The sequence below is a fragment of the Xiphophorus hellerii genome, chromosome 16 (genome assembly GCF_003331165.1).
Source record: "Xiphophorus hellerii strain 12219 chromosome 16, Xiphophorus_hellerii-4.1, whole genome shotgun sequence".
Classification (NCBI taxonomy): Eukaryota; Metazoa; Chordata; class Actinopteri; order Cyprinodontiformes; family Poeciliidae; genus Xiphophorus; species Xiphophorus hellerii.
This window is the reverse complement of record NC_045687.1, coordinates 9,843,616-9,862,593: the sequence shown is the minus strand read 5'-3', so window position 1 is coordinate 9,862,593 and position 18,978 is coordinate 9,843,616. Positions and strand designations below refer to the sequence as shown.

Below are 18,978 nucleotides of genomic sequence, written 5' to 3'. Positions count from 1 at the left end.
TATTTATGGAAAGGGATGTTGCCCTAGACCACTAGTTGAAGATTAAATACACTCTTTCTGTATTTTATTTAATTATGACTCCGAAGTTCTTACATTTCTTTTTGCATTTTTTCCTTTGCATTCATTGATGCAATATTAAGTGTTTATGTTATGCTTGAGTATTTTTTGGAAACTAGAAATTTAAACCAACCTTGGAGATTTTCTCTTAAAGTCTGAAACGAGTTGGAAAAGTTGAGGATGTATTTTTGTGAAACGCTGTACTTATTCCAAAAGTTAAATGTACTTGTATATGGAAATTTAAGACTTGTATCTGGAGTTTTGTTAGATAAATTTGTGCAGCATATTTATATTTTTCAAAGCAAAAGCATTTCTATTTTAAGTTGTCCTCATATCTGGATTGTTTGCTGCGCCTGGGACAACCTGAGGTATTCACAATGTTTTCTTTCTCTCTGGCTCTTCTGCTCTCTGGCGCATCTGTACTCCAGATTCAGTGTAGTTCTGTTGCCCCTCTTTCTCAGTCCCTTTCTTCCTTGCACACATATCTTCTTCTGTGACTCCTTTTTTCAATTCTCCTTGGTTCTCCTTCTACCCTCTCTATCTCTCTCCTTACCTTTCCCCCCCCTCTCTTTTTTTTTTCTTCTCTCTCTCTCCCGATCCCTTGCTCTCTCCCAGTGAAAGGCTGAGAATACCCAAGGGAGCTGATGCAATTAAAATGCTAATCCTGTCTGTCTACAGAGAGAGGGAAAGGGGGGGCTGACAGCATGAGGGATTGCGGCTCACATGGAGAACTCGACTGAAATGGAGAACAGGGGGTGGGGATGGGGGGGGCACAGGGGGAGTGTGTGTGTGTGTGTGTGCATGTGTCGTAAGGGTGCGTTGAAAGGGAGAGGGGGGAGGGGATGTGTGTTGGGGGAGACAGAGTGAAAAAGGGGATGCTAGCGAGGGAAAAGACAGACAAGGATAAAGCTTGTGCTCTGAGCTGAGCAATGATATACTGACGGCGTTTAAGCCTTATCTATGCCTATGTAAGGAAAGCATTGGAGTTAATGTACAGCACTACACTGTTGGCTGAGTTGTTCACCTTTACCTGCATCACTTTTTATTTTGTCTTTTGTATCTGCACAGCACAATGTTTCTACTTTGGCTGTGCAGAAATGAGAATGATTATGTATGCAGAGAGAGCCCAGCTGGATACCCTGAATATTTCATAGTATGTGTTGCTCGCTTAGTCTTCCAATGCCACACCGCCCAGCTAGACTTGTAACATATGCATAATGGTGATTTCTAAAAGCTATAAATGTTGGCTGTGAGCCTGTCTTATTGTCTTAAAAAAAATATTAGTGTTTAGCAGTTGCAGCTCCTTTTTGAGTTTTTTAGGATTCCTAATGGAGACCTACATAATTTATGTGGAAAAAAAAGTAACTGGCCATAATTAAACGACTGCACCAAAGTATGCAGTTCTGTTATTTTCAGCTTTCAGAAACTGCTAATTTTGCTTTTTGGTGACTTTTATTGTAATCTTTTTTCCATATGTGATACAGTCCTTTCTTTAACATTATCTTTAACTCATCTCAACAGCTGCTGTAATATCACTAGGCCACTAGATTGTGCATGAGTGCAATTCTGGGTAATCACAGCTTAATTGGAGTAATTAGGGGAATGTTGGGGCATTAGGCTACAGCTGGGGGCCATAATGAGTCACAGTAAAAAAGGAGGTGGGGAGGGGGGGTGTTAGGTGAGACGCTCCAAAAGCAGCAGTTGCCCTCTTGTCGGTAGGTCATTGTACGTCTCACTGGGCAGCAAAAGTGAGAAATAAAACTTTGATTTAAAAGCCCACAAATCTTCACCACCATAATCATTTTCCTTGAAGCTTCAGTCAGAAGACTCACAAAAAAAGTTTTGGTAAACAAGTTAATTTGATAATTGTCGGCTCATTCTTAAGAAGTTGTTGGCTGTCTGACTAAAAAGTGAAGAGATCGTTTGTGTTTTTAAAAGGGGGGGAAGAGAGTGAAAAGGAGGGAAAGAGATGGGCGAATCAGGGTCATTAGTTCAGGCAACTGGGTCTGCTGCATTCCTAAGCCCTGAGATGGGGGAGCAACACAGCAGGAATGTGCCTTTGGTGGAGAAGAGGCATAAGGGAAGGGAGAGAAAAAGGCAAGCAGAAACAATAAGAAAAGTTAGTGAAGAAGCAAAGGTGGGCCTGGTAATGCTGTGGAAAAACTTAGCAAAGAAAATTTAAATTGTCTTCAGATTTCTTTGTTACGCCAGTGAGTAGCCCTTGATTGCTTCACACAAAAATCACAATTTTATTGTAAATAATATTTTTTTTAAATTAACTAAGTGAACAGAGAAGCACATAAATTTGGAACAAAAAACTTATTTGACGTAAAAGTGAAGCTTGAAAAAGTTCTAAAAAATGTTCCACTTTGGCAAAAATCATTAAATTACCTAACACCACATAGGCTTTTGCAGAGATTATTTATCCCCGTTATTTAAAACTAACTGCTATTACTTTCATAATAAGCATCTGAATCTATTGTCCACTTAAAATAATCTACACCTGTGAATACAGGTTGAACCAATATTTACATTGTAATGCAAATGAATTCATCTTAACTTAAGAAACATTATCCATTAGTAATTATAATTGTTCAGTATTTCTTATTAATGTTTCTTCATGACAGTCTCGCATACAAAAAACTTTTACTTTAATGAGATTTAGACCTACAATAAAGAACTGCATATCATTTATCAGATGTTGTAATTTTCTACAAGTTTCTAACTCTCGTTACTAAAGTGAAGACACTGAATTGTTCAAGAAGCTTCCACGCTTACTTTCTGAAGTTGAATGATTGAAACGCAATGAGGGCAAGAGGAAATTTAGTTAAGTGTTAAAAGCTGCAGGCCCTGAGAAAAGATTATTGTCTGAAGTTAAAACTTTGGTAACAGAGTGGTGTCTGTAAGGGCGAGTGTGTATGTGTCTGGAAATGTATGTGTGAACGAGAGAGAGATGAGAGCAAGGCTGTAGGCTGACAGAGGTCCTGGTATAATACAGTGGTGGAGAGCAGCGACTGATAACTATACTTATGGCCACTGGGGCTCATAGTGACAGCACATGCACTTCTATTACTGGCCTCATGCCTCATGCCCTTATCTCTGGCAGGCTGCCATCGAGAGACCACACTGCCCTCTGCTGTTTGTTTAGAGCAACTCCATGCTTTAAAGAAAATTCACCCTTTATCCGACCAGCCCGATAAACATTCCTGAGTTTTTGCAGAGCAGCTCTTCATTTTTTAAGTAATAAAGCTTCGTCCCATCCAGTTGTCTGTTTTATAATTTTCTTAGTTGTAGTTGTTGAGTCTACTTGTCCGACTTTCATGCGTTTTCTTTTCTCTCTAGTTCTGAGTATACGAGGTGTACAGGAAGAAGACCCCCCAGACCCCCAAATCATGCGGTTGGACAACATGTTGCTTGCAGAGGGCGTGTCAGGACCAGAGAAAGGCGGGGGATCGGCTGCAGCCGCTGCAGCTGCAGCCGCAGCAGGGGGCTCACCCACCGACAGCAGCATTGAACACTCTGACTACAGAGCCAAACTTGCCCAGATCCGTCAGATATATCATTCTGAGCTGGAGAAATATGAACAGGTTTGTTCTGAGCAGACTGAAACCTTTGAACTTGAACTAAGCCTCCCTTTTGTTTATTTTATTTGGCTTTACAAAAGCAATGCACAAATAGAAAAACAGATATAAAATGAGAACTAAAGCAATTCCTCAATACCCTTTTGTTTATTTTAGCATTTAGACAGTTACTGCAGTCTAAAATGTCTGACACTATTGTTAGAGAGGCTCTAATCAATCAATCAGTCCACTATTAGACTTGGCCAGTGTTTTTTGATTGGCTCTAATCAATAACTGGCAGCTCACATTGCTAAAAAATATCAGATTTTGTGTACTTTGAAGTTTTAAAAGAAATCAGATAAAGTTGAGGGATTAATGTTATTGAGGTTATTTCTTGGCTAAAACAGCACATACTGTTTTATCCCTATTAATACTTTTTCATATGAAGTTAATCTGATCAGTACAGGACTCATCCTAATCTGTACCTTTCAGTAACACAAGTACTTCATCCCACCTTTTAACAATAGCACTTAACTCCTTTCTGTCTTTTTTTCCCCAGGCCTGCAGTGAATTCACCAACCATGTAATGAACCTGCTGAGGGAGCAGTCTCGCACACGGCCCATCTCTCCCAAGGAGATTGAACGCATGGTGGCCATAATCCACCGTAAATTTAGCTCCATCCAGATGCAGCTCAAACAGAGCACCTGCGAGGCAGTCATGATTTTGCGCTCACGCTTCCTTGATGCCAGGTCTGTCTTTGTGTTTTGATTGTATTACACCCCCACCGGTATGCTTGATATGTACTTCAAATGCTCAACCTGTTGTTCATGATTTCTTTTGTGTGTGTCAGACGTAAGAGGCGCAACTTCAACAAGCAAGCCACAGAAGTACTGAACGAGTATTTCTACTCCCACTTGTCTAACCCCTACCCCAGCGAGGAAGCAAAGGAGGAACTGGCCAAAAAGTGTGGGATCACTGTGTCTCAGGTGAATAGCTTACACAGCTGATATCCAAAATAGTTGCTGGTAAAGCACATTGAAGGTCACCATCTGGTAAATCCCGACAGCTTTGAAATATTTTATTTTCTGGTAAAAAGAAATGTTATTTACAAGCCATTTTTTGCTAAAATTAGGGATGCGCCACACAAAATACAGACTTTATGGATTTTAAAAAGACCTGGAGTACACACTAACACTTTGGGGATCACACACTTAACAACTGTGTACACTGAGGGTTAGCAGGCTACATGATTTGTCAAAACAAATTAACCCAATAGAGTATGGAACGGCTCCCCTCACATACAGAGTCTCATCTTTACCTCTTACTCATCAGACAATTTTCTGCCAACAATTTACACTGACTGTCCTCAATTAGAGCAGACTGGTGCAAACTGGGTAGAATCATGGCTGCCTACTTTTAGCTTTAGGGGTGATTCTGCAGCTAAACAAATGTTTATTCACGGCTTTATAATATGAAATCCATGTGTTCTTCAGGTCTCTAATTGGTTTGGCAACAAGAGAATACGCTACAAGAAGAACATCGGTAAGTTCCAGGAAGAAGCTAATCTGTACGCGGTTAAAACGGCGGTGGATGCTGCAAATGTGTCAGCGCAAGCCAGTCAGGCTAACTCTCCAGCAACACCCAACTCAGGTATTAGCTCAATCCCACCTCATTTTATAGTTCTGCTTAAATAGTTTGTCCAAAGAGTAAAACATATGTACATATCTCACCTGTTTTCAAGTCAAGTAAGCTTCCTGTTCCTGGTTTTTATTGGTGAAGATTTTTTGTTTCTGCACCTTTGCTGCTTTTTTTTGGTTTCTGGGCTACACCCGGATCTTTTTCTGGCATTTTCTGTTTTTATAAGCCTTCGTATTATAAAACGATGGACGTTTGGGGAATTTCTTTTGTATTATCTCACAGAAAGTATTGACGCATTTACTAGTCAAGTCATGCAGCATCTTGAATACTGAAAGTCTTTCTGTAACAATGCTAAGGCTTTTTAAGACTTTTACATGTCTTTTATCTCATTTGTGAGATATCTGAAGTTGTATATCTTTTCTTGTCATGAATTGTCCTTCTAGATCTTTACAGGGATTTTGGTGACTTACTGTTTTGATTTTTGATATTCCACAGACATCCTGTGTTCTGTTTTAATGTTTCTATCACCAACTACACTCAAAGGAGAAACATGAAAGTTTCCATGGGTGACTAAAATAGTTATTACAGTCAGGCATGCAGTTAGTTTGCACTGTGAGCCACAGTTGTTTCCTCAGAGGTCTTCTTGTTGTTGAAATCGAACTAGTGAAATCTGAATGCAGCACAAGTACAAATGACAGTAATTGTGTGAAATTTCATCCCACATTTTTTTTTCTTTGCGAGAGAAATCATGCTTTTGTGATGGAGTGGCTATCACATTGATTTTGTTTCCGTTTTGAACCACTTTGTAACTAATTTGGCCAACTGTAACACAGATAATTGAAACACTTAAAGATGTAGTTTTGTGCTTGTGGTCATTTGCAAACTGTAACTTGCATTTTTGTGTTGCTTCTGGAGTAATGACTTCTTCCTCTTTTATTGACCTTTCAGAAGATGGAAGTCTCATTTTAGTATAGATAAGGACAATTTCTTAACTTTTTTTTTCGTTTTTTTGTTCTGTTAATACACACACACATAGAACAAAAACACTTTTCTTCTTTGGAACACAGAACCTTTCCTACCAGTATAAAGACAGGGCTGTTTAAAGTCACGTTAATGTTAATTAATTCAAACTTCTGAACTACTAATGTAAAGAAAGTAAAGAGAATAAATATAAAAATTCAATTTTTGTAACATTTAGAAAATATAAATAGTCCTAACTGACCTAAAACAGGAAACATTTAGTTAGATTTAAAGTTTTTAGTACAATGTGTTAAATGATCTGGTTTCAACTGTATATGGATGTACAGAGAAGGTCAACCTAACTAAATACATAAAAAAACATGCACACATGCTTTCTTAAGGGTCACCAGGGTCAAACAGCTTTTCTCATGCAGGTGATACCTACCTTGGCCAACGTTCCCTCAATGGTGAGGGTCTCAACTTTACCCCCTCTCTACAGCTGCAGGTATGCAAAGAGGACAGCTGCAGAGTTGATGGAGTTGATCCCCATGGTGTAAACCATCCGCAGAGCATCCCTGTATATTTTCCCTTAGCCTAACTCCTTCTGACCCCTCGTCGGATCCCGTCCTGACTGAACCTTTGATATTACCACTAGATCCTGCCCCACACAGTGCAAACTGACCATTCTTTCTTTAGAGAGAATTGGGATACTGAAAGTATTGGATTTTCTATCTTGCGTACACATGTCAAAACCCATTAAAGGGTATATCAGAGCTCTTAATCAAGGCTGTTCAACTCAAAGCATGCAGCTAAAACAAACCCATGTATAAAAGATGGCATTCAAACCAATAATCTCTTTGATTAATGGTCAGTTTCTTTGCCTCTTGGCAATCCTGTTCTTCCAACAGCATCACAGCTTCCTGTCTATGCCAGTTCTTGTTTTTCCATGCATATCCAAACATTCTGTATTACCCCTTTATCCATGTAGTTAGTTTTATTTGTGTTCAGTGGTTATTTGTTGAAAGTGGTGTTTTGCCGTTTGTTCAAAATCCACAGATTTCTGTTGTAATGCTTTAAACGGGGCTTGCAAATCAAAAACTTATTTTTTGGTTTCACTTTCTCTTACTGGCATGGCTGATTTCTTAGGCAATGTTTAAGCTTAAACTGGGTGGGACCACAACAGCAAGGCAGTTAAAGTGTAATTATGCCCCAGCCCTACCCCTTTGAAAGCATAGCCTGAGAAATTTTGAAAAGAATTTCCAGCTGGGTGGAGCCAAGAGACGCTGAGGAGAGTCGCTAAGTGTTGGGATGAGAGGAGCTGAACTGGTCTGTAGTCAGAACAAAAGATGCACTTTTACCAACTTATTAACTTTGTCGCTACATTTATACTTCAGGACTGCTCTGTCCTGAAGTATGCCGATAGTCAGAGCAGAGGAGACCCACTCGGATTCCACTCCGTATCCACATTGCAAATAAATCACTCATTTGTAAAGCTGACCATCGCCGTTGACCACACTTGCTATTCCAACTCTTGACTCGCCAGGAGTCGGGGTGAGTGTGTGTGTGTGTCCGGGTGAGATGCTTTTATGCCCAAATGGGGCGAGTGATGAAAAGTTGTACTATTTTAAACAAATAGGAGAATTCAACTGTGTAGGCACCGTTTGACAAAAGGGGCCATCACAAATAATGTGGAACTAAAATTGATACAGTGTCAAACTTCACACAGAAACATTAAGATGCAACCCTGAATAACCTATGCAAACAAAAAAAAAAGTTGATTTGGGGGTTAGTTACACTTGAAGGCTCTTTCAGATCACTTCACAAAAACAATCTCAACCATTATCTTAGAAGCTATCTACACTGCTTTATGTGAATTCAAATAGTTCTCAGACTAGACAAGCGCTGGAGGATAATTTTGTGTCTGTTCTTTTTGCAACTTCCTGTTGCTAAGCCACATCAGCTCAATCTCGTTTCACACTTCTGCCTGGCCCTTTCTGCTCACTGTGGTTAGGCATCTGTGTTTTCCACCCAAAGACTATCAAGTTTCTTTTTTGGTTGGTCAATTTAAACTACCCTGTTCCATATTGGGACCTTTCAGCTGACGGAACATTTGTAGATTGACAGTGACCTAAAAGGGGCTTGAGTAATGCACACTGCTTCTCTTGCATTATGTAGAAGTTTGTGGATACCAGCTGCACTTTGTTGACCTGTTAATGACAAATTTTCTTCTGTCTTTAAAAATGTTAATATTTAAATGTTGTCTTCTCACAGGTGGATACCCTGCACCGTGCTACACACCTGACGGGCGGCTATGAGGAGTTGTCAAGCAGTGGCCTCTTCACCCCTCATCGCCTGGATGTAAGTAGCTTCAAGTCTGCATTGTAACAGTTTCTATAGCCGAGTTAGCAACCACTGCTGTATTTTCATGTTATCAGAAATTTAAGGATGGAAAAATTACATCCATCCAGTCGGATATCTTCATAATGTTGGCTCAGTAGCTTGCTTTTCTGCTATTCATTGAAGCGTTTTAACATATGAAATTCAGTTTAAAGAAATGCATATTTTAAAATATGGCACCAACTTTCAATATATTATATATACTGATTACATTTAGTTGCTGTTTTAAATATTATGATATCCAGAAAGTAAGCAATTAGCAACTTGCAGTTATCCACTTGTCTTAATTTTTATACGTCTTAAGATGTGGGCAACATTTCAAGGTGTTACAGTAGATATGATTGTCTTAAATTTGTCCATTCGTTGCATCATCCTGCAACATTTGCTGTTTTCTTTGTGGCTGTAGTGGAAGAATTTAGATGCTACTGTGAGGTAACAAAACTACAAACCCCATGATTCTGGGTAGCAAAAAAAGCATTCATCAGGTTACTTTTCACAATTTATTTGGGTCATAAGTTGGGACCCAACTTAACTTAAATACAAACTTCCTGACTCTTGCAGAAATATTTCAATTGCATGTGAATTGTGCTGTTATTTGACCAGGATTTTCCTCAGCAAGGACACCGGTAGCATATTTTAACCAATTAAGGTAAGAAATTGGTCATCAGTCTTCATCTCTGTGCCGCTTCCCTCCTTGTCTGACTCCAGGCTAACAGCTGGCAGGACACCACCAACCCGCCCTCGGTTACCTCCCCTCCTGGTCCACCTGGCAGCGTCCACTCTGACACTTCCAACTGATCTGGTGGCTTTACCTGCCTTCTCTTTATTCCCACTGTGGTCTGCTGTTAAAATCATCTTGTGTTCCTATTTTTCTTCTTTTTTTTTTTGTTTCATTTCTCCCCTGTGAACAGGCCACATGAAGTTGTATACACATTTCATTCACACTTGCTGTTCTGGACCACAGGACAGCTGTACAGTAGCTGGGAGGAAATTCTCCTTTCACCTTCATTCCAGTTCTCCGCTCTTTAAAAGTTAAAAAGGGGAATGGAGCTCAGAGACATAATGAAAAACATCCTTATTGTCAAGGACTTTGAAAAAAAAACAACAAAAAAAAACACATCCAGCTGTGTAGATGATCATGATGTCTGTACATTATGTGTATATGCACGTTAACTTTACACAGTACTCCCACGGCTTGTTCATGTGCTGTTTGACCTTTACACTCAACTCTTTGCTTTGGGAAACTGTGTGTAATTGCCCGTATCTGCTGAAGCCTTGGCATCCGACAGCCAAACTGTGGTTACGGACCACCAGGGAGCTCTGCTCACCTTGCTTGTACCAAAGTGCTGCCCCAGTGTTCCTCTGAGATTACCCTCTGCCTACTCAACACAAGACACTGTTGCATCAATGTATCCTTCCGTTAGGATTTTAAGGTGAGCAACTGATGTTTGCACAGAGGTGCACGCAACTGTCCCCAAAACATACAGCTCACAACTTGTCAGCTGTTCTCATTATGAGCTGACATAAGCGATGTGTCAAGCACAGATGTTAGCATCCTTGCTATGGGTTTCTACCTTTCTAGGAAGGTGAGGGGATCCCTGCTCCGAACCAGGCAGGACAAGAGATGGTAGGGCTGGTGTGAAGAGAATAGGAGAACATCTTTGGTTGAGCATATGTAACCAATAGCTCTTTCCACTGCTAACCCATAGAGGGTGTTGGTAGATGGCTTGTAGACTTTACTTCTTTCTTTCTGTCCACTAGTTTATTTGATTGTAGACTATTATCTAATGCTGTTTCACCAAGAATGCACCAGCCACCACCAAAAATTAGCTCAATACGACATCTTTATGACAAACGAAGGGTGGAAAGATCGCGAGGCATCGATGTATTACTGGAACAAATGTGACATGAACTTAGAAATGTGACTGTCTTCCATGCATGTAGGACTTCTAGGTGTTATACTGTTTTTCATTTACGTTTTTAGCTTAATTTGTATTAACGAGAGAAAAAAATGAATAAATAAAAAGGTAAAACTATTACAGTCAGACCAAAACCAAAAAAAAAGTGCATCACATGTTGATGTGTCTGTGTGGACGTGTAAAAGGTTCCTGGGATATCTTAGTCAAACCGGCTGGTGCTCCTTCGAACTTTGTAAGCATTATGTAGACTGGGTGCTTCCACCAGCTAACGACACGCAAGGTGGGGTTCAACTTAGATTTTTTTCCCCATCTTGAAACTTAAGCTTGTGAGCCTGAGGCAACATGTTAACAACCTGATGTTGTACCAAAACCAAATATACAAAGTTCAGCAATGTAATAATGCTACTTTTTTTAAACATTGGTGCGCAGTCGCCTTTTACATTTGAGGAGGGAATTCTGTTTGTACCTGTGTCTCTTTGTGGTGTTGTCATGCCTCAAGTTGGTTTATTTTTGTTTTGTTTTAAATGGGGCTTCATAAATGATGGGTGGAGTTAACACTCATCACACCTGTGATTTGATTTTGAGCATAAAAGAAATGCTCTGCCCTTTCTTTATCCTTTAATACCGTCTGGTAAAAAACCCATCTTTTTATGTTCCATGGCCAATTGGGCAAGGGCTTCTCTCTCTCCTCTGTTACCAAAAAAGAGGCAGCACTGGGTGTAGTAAAACTCTTAATTTGTGTGTAGGACAAACCTGCCACATTTTGGCAATTTCCATTTGTTAAAGCTGTTTTATACATTAAAGATTACGTGAATAACAAGGCGTTTTGATAGTAAGGTAAAGCCTTATTAAGATTTGTCATTAAAGAGTTTGTTTGAACCATGTTACAAAACAGAAGCTGAGCTTGAAAGCCGGTCACACGTTATCTCTCACATTTCATTTCCTGTTTTGTCTCTCGCAGCAGCTTGTTATTGCTGCGTCTTGAGTAATGGCGTCGTCACACCAAATTATCATGCCACCCCTTTTTTTCTACTTGTTGTAATGGATGTCACTGTACAGTTTGTGTAATGTTTCAGTACATTTTCTTTTTCTTTTATAAAACTTTGTTTGGTTGAGATATCTACTGTTTCACAGGATTCACGCTAACTCTGTATTGGCTTTGAATATTATTTAGATCTTTTGTTACATAACCAAGTTGCAGTGTAGGATGAACAAATGTAATGTGGTGCTGTGGAACTATTTTTTATTTTTATTTTTTCCTATAACTATTTCATCCCCTTTTTAATTTCCACATTGGGTTTTACTTCTTGAATGCTTAAACTACAAGTTTCCCCTCGTTTGTTGCCTCGGTGATTTGCCACTATTGCCATTCACCTCAATTTATTACAGCAGAAACATCAATGCCTAAATACTTGATGTCAATATATACACTTTGTGAGCTCGTGCATTTTGCAGCGCCGTTGTAACTCATCAATAAAAATAATCTTATTGTAAACTAACAAGTATTTTGATCATTCGACTGGTTTAGTTCCACAGCACCAAATGTCTTTGTAAACCTTCATTTGTTTGTTTTTATTAGTATATTTGTATCTCCCTCTTTCCCTTGTATTTACCCCTCTCTCTACCTCTGTCTTTCCATTTCTCTTGTATATAACCCCACTGTTTTCAGACTTGTGAGTCTGTATGAACTCCTTTTATACCTCAACTTTAGAATTGATCTAGAAAGAGTAAAACAAAACGGAAGAATATGACAAAATTGTAGTGTTCTTATTAGAAAATTAATAAAAAAAAACAATTTAGTGTGATTATTTTTTTTCAGTATTTCATTTTAGGAGTGTTTCATTTTATAAGTTGTCACAAATGCTCTTGTGATAGTCAAATGTAATAAAAGGAGAGATTGCACCATCTGTTGATTTTTAGGTGAATTTGTTAGCTGCACAAAGACAAAAGAACTTTTCTCGAATGCTAACTGTAATTTTTTCTTCCTTTTAATTCATTCAAAAATTTAAATGTCAACACAAGATTTACAAATATATACACTAAGGTTACAATATGTCTGATTTTCTGTCATACCACAGAGTCTGTCCACTTGTCATCTTTACTGTCTCTGTCCGGATTCTTCCACAAGACCGGATCTTCTAACTTGTAGCTTAGAATTTTCTGTAGACAAGAAAAAAGAGTTTTTGTTTTACAATTTCAGAAAAAAGTCAGACAATTCTTACACAATTACTTAAAAAAAACCCCAACAAGAGATGAATTATTAGATGGTATCCTTGTTCCAAGACATTGGTTTGACAAGATAACCGCTAACAAGTAAGAACAAGCAAGTTTATTCAGAAATCTGCTCTAAGAAGTGAAACTGGAATGGCTCGCAGATGGGATGACAAGATGTCAGAGGAAAAACAAAAAACTGAAGAGCTGCCATCAAAGTGAAACATGTAACCTGAGGTGCTTTTAGTGTGTTTAGACTCTCTGGCTCCATTTTGATGAGTTACCTCCTTCAATGGAGAGTCAATTTCTGTTGACAGAGTCTCCCTCGGCTGACAGCCCTCACGTCGACAAAAACAGCAAAGGATCCACTTGAACGTTTTCCGCATCTCGGCGTCACGTAAGGAATAAATGATCGGATTGACCAGAGAGTTGCACTCCGCTATCGCCAAACAGTATTTCTCATATTTGTTGGCGTTGCTCTCTTTACCCTGCAGCCCGTCCAGGAGGAGAACGATGAGGCCAGGTGTCCAGCAGATCACAAAGGCACCTGCAGAGATGTGAATCATTTATAGGGACAGAAATGAGTAAACGACACATGCACATTTTTTCACTGATGCGGGATGATGCCTGACAAAGTATGGCACAACTGTGTAAGGTCACATTACACAGTTGCGTAACAGCAACCATGCAGAACATATTTACAGACAGGAAATTAGTCACCTGAGTAGTAGAAAGGTAGATCATAAGATGGAAAAATTCTAATAAAGTTCCAACTTAAAATTCCCTAAAAAACAAAGATAAGGGAAGACGGAGAAAAGAAAAAACTGGTTTGCAGAGAAATGCAAGATAAGTAATCTTGACAAGTCTGTACTTTGTAAAATATTTGTTTGCTCTGTCATTCATTTACGTTCCTGAAAAATACATATTTGCTCTTACCCAGAACCATAGAAATGGTTTTCATCAGGTTGATGACTGTCTGCTGTCGTGCCTCGGAGGCGTGCTGAGAAGTGTGGCGACTCTGGCGTTTCACGTGAAAGAATATGTGAGAGTACATGCCCAGCATAATGAAAAAGGTGAGCAGGTTGAGAAGTGCCCAGAAAATCAAGAAGCGGCGGCTGTAGAGGGGAGCAACAGTGGAGCAGTCTGCGAGATCACATTCACAGTTCCAAAACAGCGATGGCACCAGACCCATGATGATCCCTACGGCCCAGATGGAGATGATGAGCAGCACCACGCGCCTCTTGGTCATGGTGCTGTGCAGCTGCATAGTGATGATGGTCTGGTGGCGTTCCACAGCCACAGCCAGGAGGTTGGCGACGGAGGCAGTCAGGCTGATGTCAATCAAAGCCCCACGGATGTACCACTGCTTCTTAGTGAGCTCCGCTGTCCAGGGTCCCGTGTTGAATATCAGGTTGGTATAGGCTAAACCTGCAAACAAGTCTGCTGCTGCCATGTTTCCCAGCAGGTAGTAAATGGGGAAGTGAAAGCGGCGGTTCATGTGGATGGCTGCCATCACTAACAGGTTGGCCAACACCACTATTAAGGATAAGGGCAAGCCTAGTCCTATGACCAGGTGGTCCCGTGTAGTCCAGTTCCCTCTGATCGTTTTATTCACCTGTTGGTAAAAGAAGGTGACGTTTTGGTTGCTGTAGCAGCTGTTCGACGTATTATTGTCAATGGCCATAACTGCAAAGAGAAAAAAAAGGGGCAGAAAATGTTGAAGGGAGATCAACATTCAACTACTAAAACCAGATCCTCTACAGGAATATACACATTGGAACTCAAAAATGGTTTAGCCTTTACTTGTTACTACTATTTTAAATCTGTGTGTTGTGAACCACACAACAGGTTCTGCATTTTCATTAAAGATACAAAAAAACAAAATGGAGAAGCAGCTAGTGAAAAAGGTTCACGCTGCTTCCATAGGACTTGGAAAAAAAAAGTCGCCCCATAACGAGTGTTGCTGTTCATTAATCTAAAAAGGACTAAACAATTTCCAAATAATTTTAACTCAAATTAACACAGGTTATTCACAACTGGAAAATATTTGAGTGCTGACCTTTTCTGAATGTGACCCAACAAATTTAGCCCAACATTAAAGAAAAAAAAAAAAGGCAACAGCTGAGACTCTGCAGGGATTACATGGTATGTTAAATGCAATTAGAAAGAAACCGGACTTGTATGGCCTGTTTGAAAGTAGTGGAGAAGCATCATGTATTATTGTGACATGGCTTATTGCCTCCCCCCCCACAAGACATTTCGCAAAGTTATGTTTCAAAAAACCCCACAAAACTTCTGAAGCAATGTCCTTTAGAGGAGCAAATGTTGGTCCCATTGCAGATATCTGGCAACAACCAAATACTACATCATCACAAACACCTCACAGAAAAAAACCCAGCTGTGGCCTCACAGAAACTGTCAAGCATTTCAGTGGAGGTATAAAGATTCAACCAAGCAGTCCAAGAACTCAATGAGTAAAAACTAAAGTGGCGAAGAGTAGTGGACCAACATTTCTGCACAAAAGCAATTAAGTTACAGGATGTCCTTATCATTTAAACTCAATGTTTCATTCTGGTTTTACTTCAAATAAATAAATAAATAAATATAGAACCTGTAATGTGTTAAAATATTTTCCAATTTGGTAAAAAATAAAAAATGTAAAAAAAAGTCTAGAACATCAGCTGCAGCTTTTAAAGCTCAATTTAATGTACATATAAGACTTACTTGCAGCAGATATTTTCCCAAAAATGTAGCAGCTGGTTTCCAAAGTTGGAGTTTAGAAAAATTTTTTATTTGTTTTCTGGAGATTAAGCTAAAATAAAAAAAAGGAATGTTCATAGGGCGCAAACAAAGAAAGGTTCTTAAATAAAAATATAATGCATCACGGGGATGAGGTTTCAGTCCTAAGTTACAGGTATTATCCGCAGCGCTAGTTAACTCTGAATATTAGAGGCCCGTCTCTGCTAGAGATACCGTTGTGTTCAAATTGTAGCCCTTCAGTTTCTACTACTCTGATAGTTTGGTAGAAAATTTATTTTTTCATGGTAAATAATGTACTTATGCAAGTGTAAACCAACAGATCTAAGAGTTAGGACTTGGATTCTGCTGATCCTGTTTATTCAAATAATTATTGTAGAGGAGGAGTAAAAAAAATAGCAAAATGAAATTTATCCTAGAACTGCACCACTCAGTGGCAACTCTGTTACAATAGTTCTGACTTTTTGTTGTTGCAGATCTTTGGTCAATATTTTTATTCATTGAGGTTTTGCAGATTTTGACAATTATTCCCCTCTTGTTTTGGATGTTGTGCAGCTGTAGCTGAAAAAAAATCTTTGCTCTTATTTTCATCACTTTTGCAGTTGTTAAGATGCATAACTGCGGCAACAATTTATTGTTTTTATAAATGAGAGCAACTAATTCGCCCTCAATGCTCAAATAATGCCACAGATCCCAGAGGATTGCTTTAAAATTGAAACCAAAACCAGAAAAACACAGAAGAAAATGGAAAAGTATCCACTCAAACAAATAAAAGAACTGTAATATCGGAAAAGACTCGGCCAGTGGTCTCCTCCAGGGTGACCAAAGAACATCTAGTACAGAGCAAACCCCTCCAAAAGAAACAAACAAAAAGAAAACACTCACTGAGACACTCATTAAATAAAAGCTCAATTGTTGTCAGACAACCTCCAAATGCTGAATTCAAGCCACACCACACAGTGAAGCACGGCGCCTCAGGAGTCATGTTTTGGAGATGCTTCCCATACTGTAGTGTCAGGCAAATTTATTGCACATCAGGGATCACATAACTTTGAAAAATATGTGAGACATTTCACCTCGCACCAAAGAGGAAATCCATTTTAAATGGTTGTTTCAAAAACACAGTGACCCCAAGTACAAAAGTGACAGGCATGTTGGTCCAAGGCCAACAATGCTACTGATATAGAGTGATTACTCCAATACGTTAGAAAGAAATGGTAGAGTGAAGTCAAAAAATGCAGAGAATTGTGGAAATCAGTCCTGGGCTAGAATACCCGTCTCAGACCCCAGAAGTTAGTCAACTCCGTGCAACACAGATTTGAAAAAGTTCTCAGAATCAAAAGTTTATGTAGGGAAAGTTTGAGTAAGTAACGAAAAATCTAGACAGAGATGGGGTATATGTTTTAGCCGTCTAATATGAATTTTAATATTCAACGTCCGTAGTGATAATACGTTCAGATTATTTTATTTATGTTTTGCTCTGTAATAGAGTACACATTATTCCCAATGTATTAGTACTGTATGTATTGGCATTAACAATGAGAACTTAGAGATTCACTTCTTTAAAACGCACTGCTGTTATTTAGAACACAGCTGTATTCTCAATCCCTCCAAAAATATACTTGTGGTTCCCGTAAAAGACCGGTCTGAATTTATCAGAAAAAAAATCTATATATATATATATACATTTCCACCAAAAGGCCAAAATTCACTCGCCAATTAGTTTTAATTTCCAATGTTATCCATTTTGAGGCAAAACATTTTTTTAATGTAGCATCAAGTCTCACTTTTAGATCCTCCTTCATTTGTCGACATTTACACTAATTTGGCATCAAGCCCTGATGATTTCAGGACCTTATCCGTCTAATAAAATGTGACTGCTGCTCTGTTTCTTTGAGCAATAAAATATGTTTGTCGTGTTGATTTAGTTACATATCTAATCTATCAGATAACGACAGTACACGAGTTCGTGTGTGAATCACCTGCATTCCAGTCTTAGTTACGGCTAAAACGAGGCAAAGGAGATTTTCAGAGTTCAAAAATCATGTCAACTTTGGCCAAAAACTGCCTTGTTTTTCAATAATTAAATGTTTAAGTCTCATTGCAATATTTACCAACAAGTAAATTAATAGACTTTAATTTGTTATTCTTTCCCCAACTTTGTGAAATGATTTCATTTCCGATTAAGTGTGACATGCCACGGACACTTTCTTAAATTATCCAAAGGAACATAAACCTACCTTTCTCTTTAGAGTCTCCTCCTTCCGGACATTTCCTTTATGAATCAGGTGACTCCACTTTACGCCAAAAGAAGGAGAAAGTCTTATTTTGTTAGCACTGACAGTACATGTGTCCTAGCACTTCTCCCGGTTACGCGTCTCTGAATTATTCTCACTCGAAACAGCTGAACCTGAACAACAGGTAAACGATGTTGCCTCCAAGTACCGCTTAAAAAAACGGACAAACAAAATGTCCTGCCTCACATACAGCTTCGGAACACATTGTTCACACAGTCTTGAGACTTCTATTCAATGTTTGCATAAGTTTCCAAATTACTTTAATGGCAAAAACAACAACAACAAAAAAAGACACATCTTGGTTTGGGCATTCTGAAGTTTTACCGCTGTAGTTTCAAATAGTGACCACAAGGGACAGTAAAGTTTAGCCCTTCTAAATAGCCGTAAGCAAAGTCCTTCCCGTAAACATTAGTCGTCCTGTATCTTTATGGTATCCTTGCGACGTAAGCAAGTAACCACACAAGTATCTACAGAATGAATATATTGTTTTAAAGTAGTTTTTGTGATAAGAATATGTACACATATTTGGCCTTTTGATTTCAGCGTGTGTTACAGCGTTTTAAACTCAAATAAACACCCAAAAGCAAGCAAGCAACTGAGTCACTTCAGATAAATGCTTGGGTAAAACAACGGTTATTGAACAATTGATATCCCACTAGAAACGCAGCCCCTGATTTTTGGTGATGTAGTATATCAATATGGCCACAAGAGGGCAACGGAGTTCAGTATAAAGTCAGAGACTGCAGGCTCACTTCTGATAGATAAGACCACCAATAAAATCCCAATCTTGCTACCTTAATTTTTAGGTTTCAAAATAATGTTATTCTTTATATACATAAAAGTAAAATGCAATGTTTAGCCAATGAATATCTGTTTGCATGAGTTATTGTGTTTTTGTTCCGCTTTCAGGCATGAGCAAGCTAATGCCTAATGATAATTTATTTTGTATGACAATCGAAAATGAACACTTAAAATTGTTTGTAAGCAACCATCATTATAGCTGACACCATAAAAAAAACTGCTTCATTGACCCTGGTTTAAGGAGCCGTCACAATCAGGTTCATAAGCTCTTTACTGAGATTAGTTAATAATTTCAGTCTAACACATTTTTTTATGAATGTTAAACTGATTTTTTTTATTATTATTATTTTTGAAACACATTAAGGAAGTGGTACTTTAAC

At 38.8% G+C, this 18,978-nt stretch overlaps 2 protein-coding genes across 5 annotated transcripts in view; one reads left to right on the top strand and one right to left on the bottom strand.

Moving 5' to 3' along the window:
- Positions 1–12,439, top strand: part of pbx4 (pre-B-cell leukemia transcription factor 4) — a 29,541-nt gene extending 17,102 nt beyond the window's left edge. For 2 of the 4 annotated variants that reach the window (XM_032588404.1, XM_032588405.1), the window contains 7 exons: positions 3,400–3,644; positions 4,177–4,367; positions 4,469–4,604; positions 5,112–5,268; positions 6,651–6,721; positions 8,488–8,574; positions 9,322–12,439. In XM_032588404.1, coding sequence (XP_032444295.1) covers positions 3,400–3,644; positions 4,177–4,367; positions 4,469–4,604; positions 5,112–5,268; positions 6,651–6,721; positions 8,488–8,574; positions 9,322–9,411 — 977 coding nt within the window. In that variant the 3' untranslated portion in view covers positions 9,412–12,439. The remainder of the gene's footprint in view (positions 1–3,399; positions 3,645–4,176; positions 4,368–4,468; positions 4,605–5,111; positions 5,269–6,650; positions 6,722–8,487; positions 8,575–9,321) is intronic. The other 2 variants (XM_032588406.1, XM_032588408.1) reach the window with 1 other exon arrangement.
- Positions 12,440–12,497: 58 nt separating this feature from the next.
- On the bottom strand, positions 12,498–18,064 carry lpar2a (lysophosphatidic acid receptor 2a). Its single transcript, XM_032588410.1, has 4 exons — positions 17,741–18,064; positions 13,680–14,429; positions 13,028–13,290; positions 12,498–12,692 (listed from the first exon to the last, which is right to left on the bottom strand). The coding sequence occupies exons 2-4, from the start codon at positions 14,425–14,427 to the stop codon at positions 12,600–12,602; spliced, it is 1,104 nt and encodes a 367-aa protein (XP_032444301.1). The 5' UTR covers positions 14,428–14,429; positions 17,741–18,064; the 3' UTR covers positions 12,498–12,599.
- Positions 18,065–18,978: the final 914 nt, after the last annotated feature.

Coding starts and splice junctions, on each gene's coding strand:
- lpar2a (XM_032588410.1), bottom strand. CDS start 14,427: ATGGCCATTGACAATAATACGTCGAACAGCTGCTACAGCAACCAAAAC. Junction 13,291..13,679: donor AACCATTTCTATGGTTCTGG/GTAAGAGCAAAT, acceptor ACATCTCTGCAG/GTGCCTTTGTGATCTGCTGG. Junction 12,693..13,027: donor TTGACTCTCCATTGAAGGAG/GTAACTCATCAA, acceptor TCTTGTCTACAG/AAAATTCTAAGCTACAAGTT.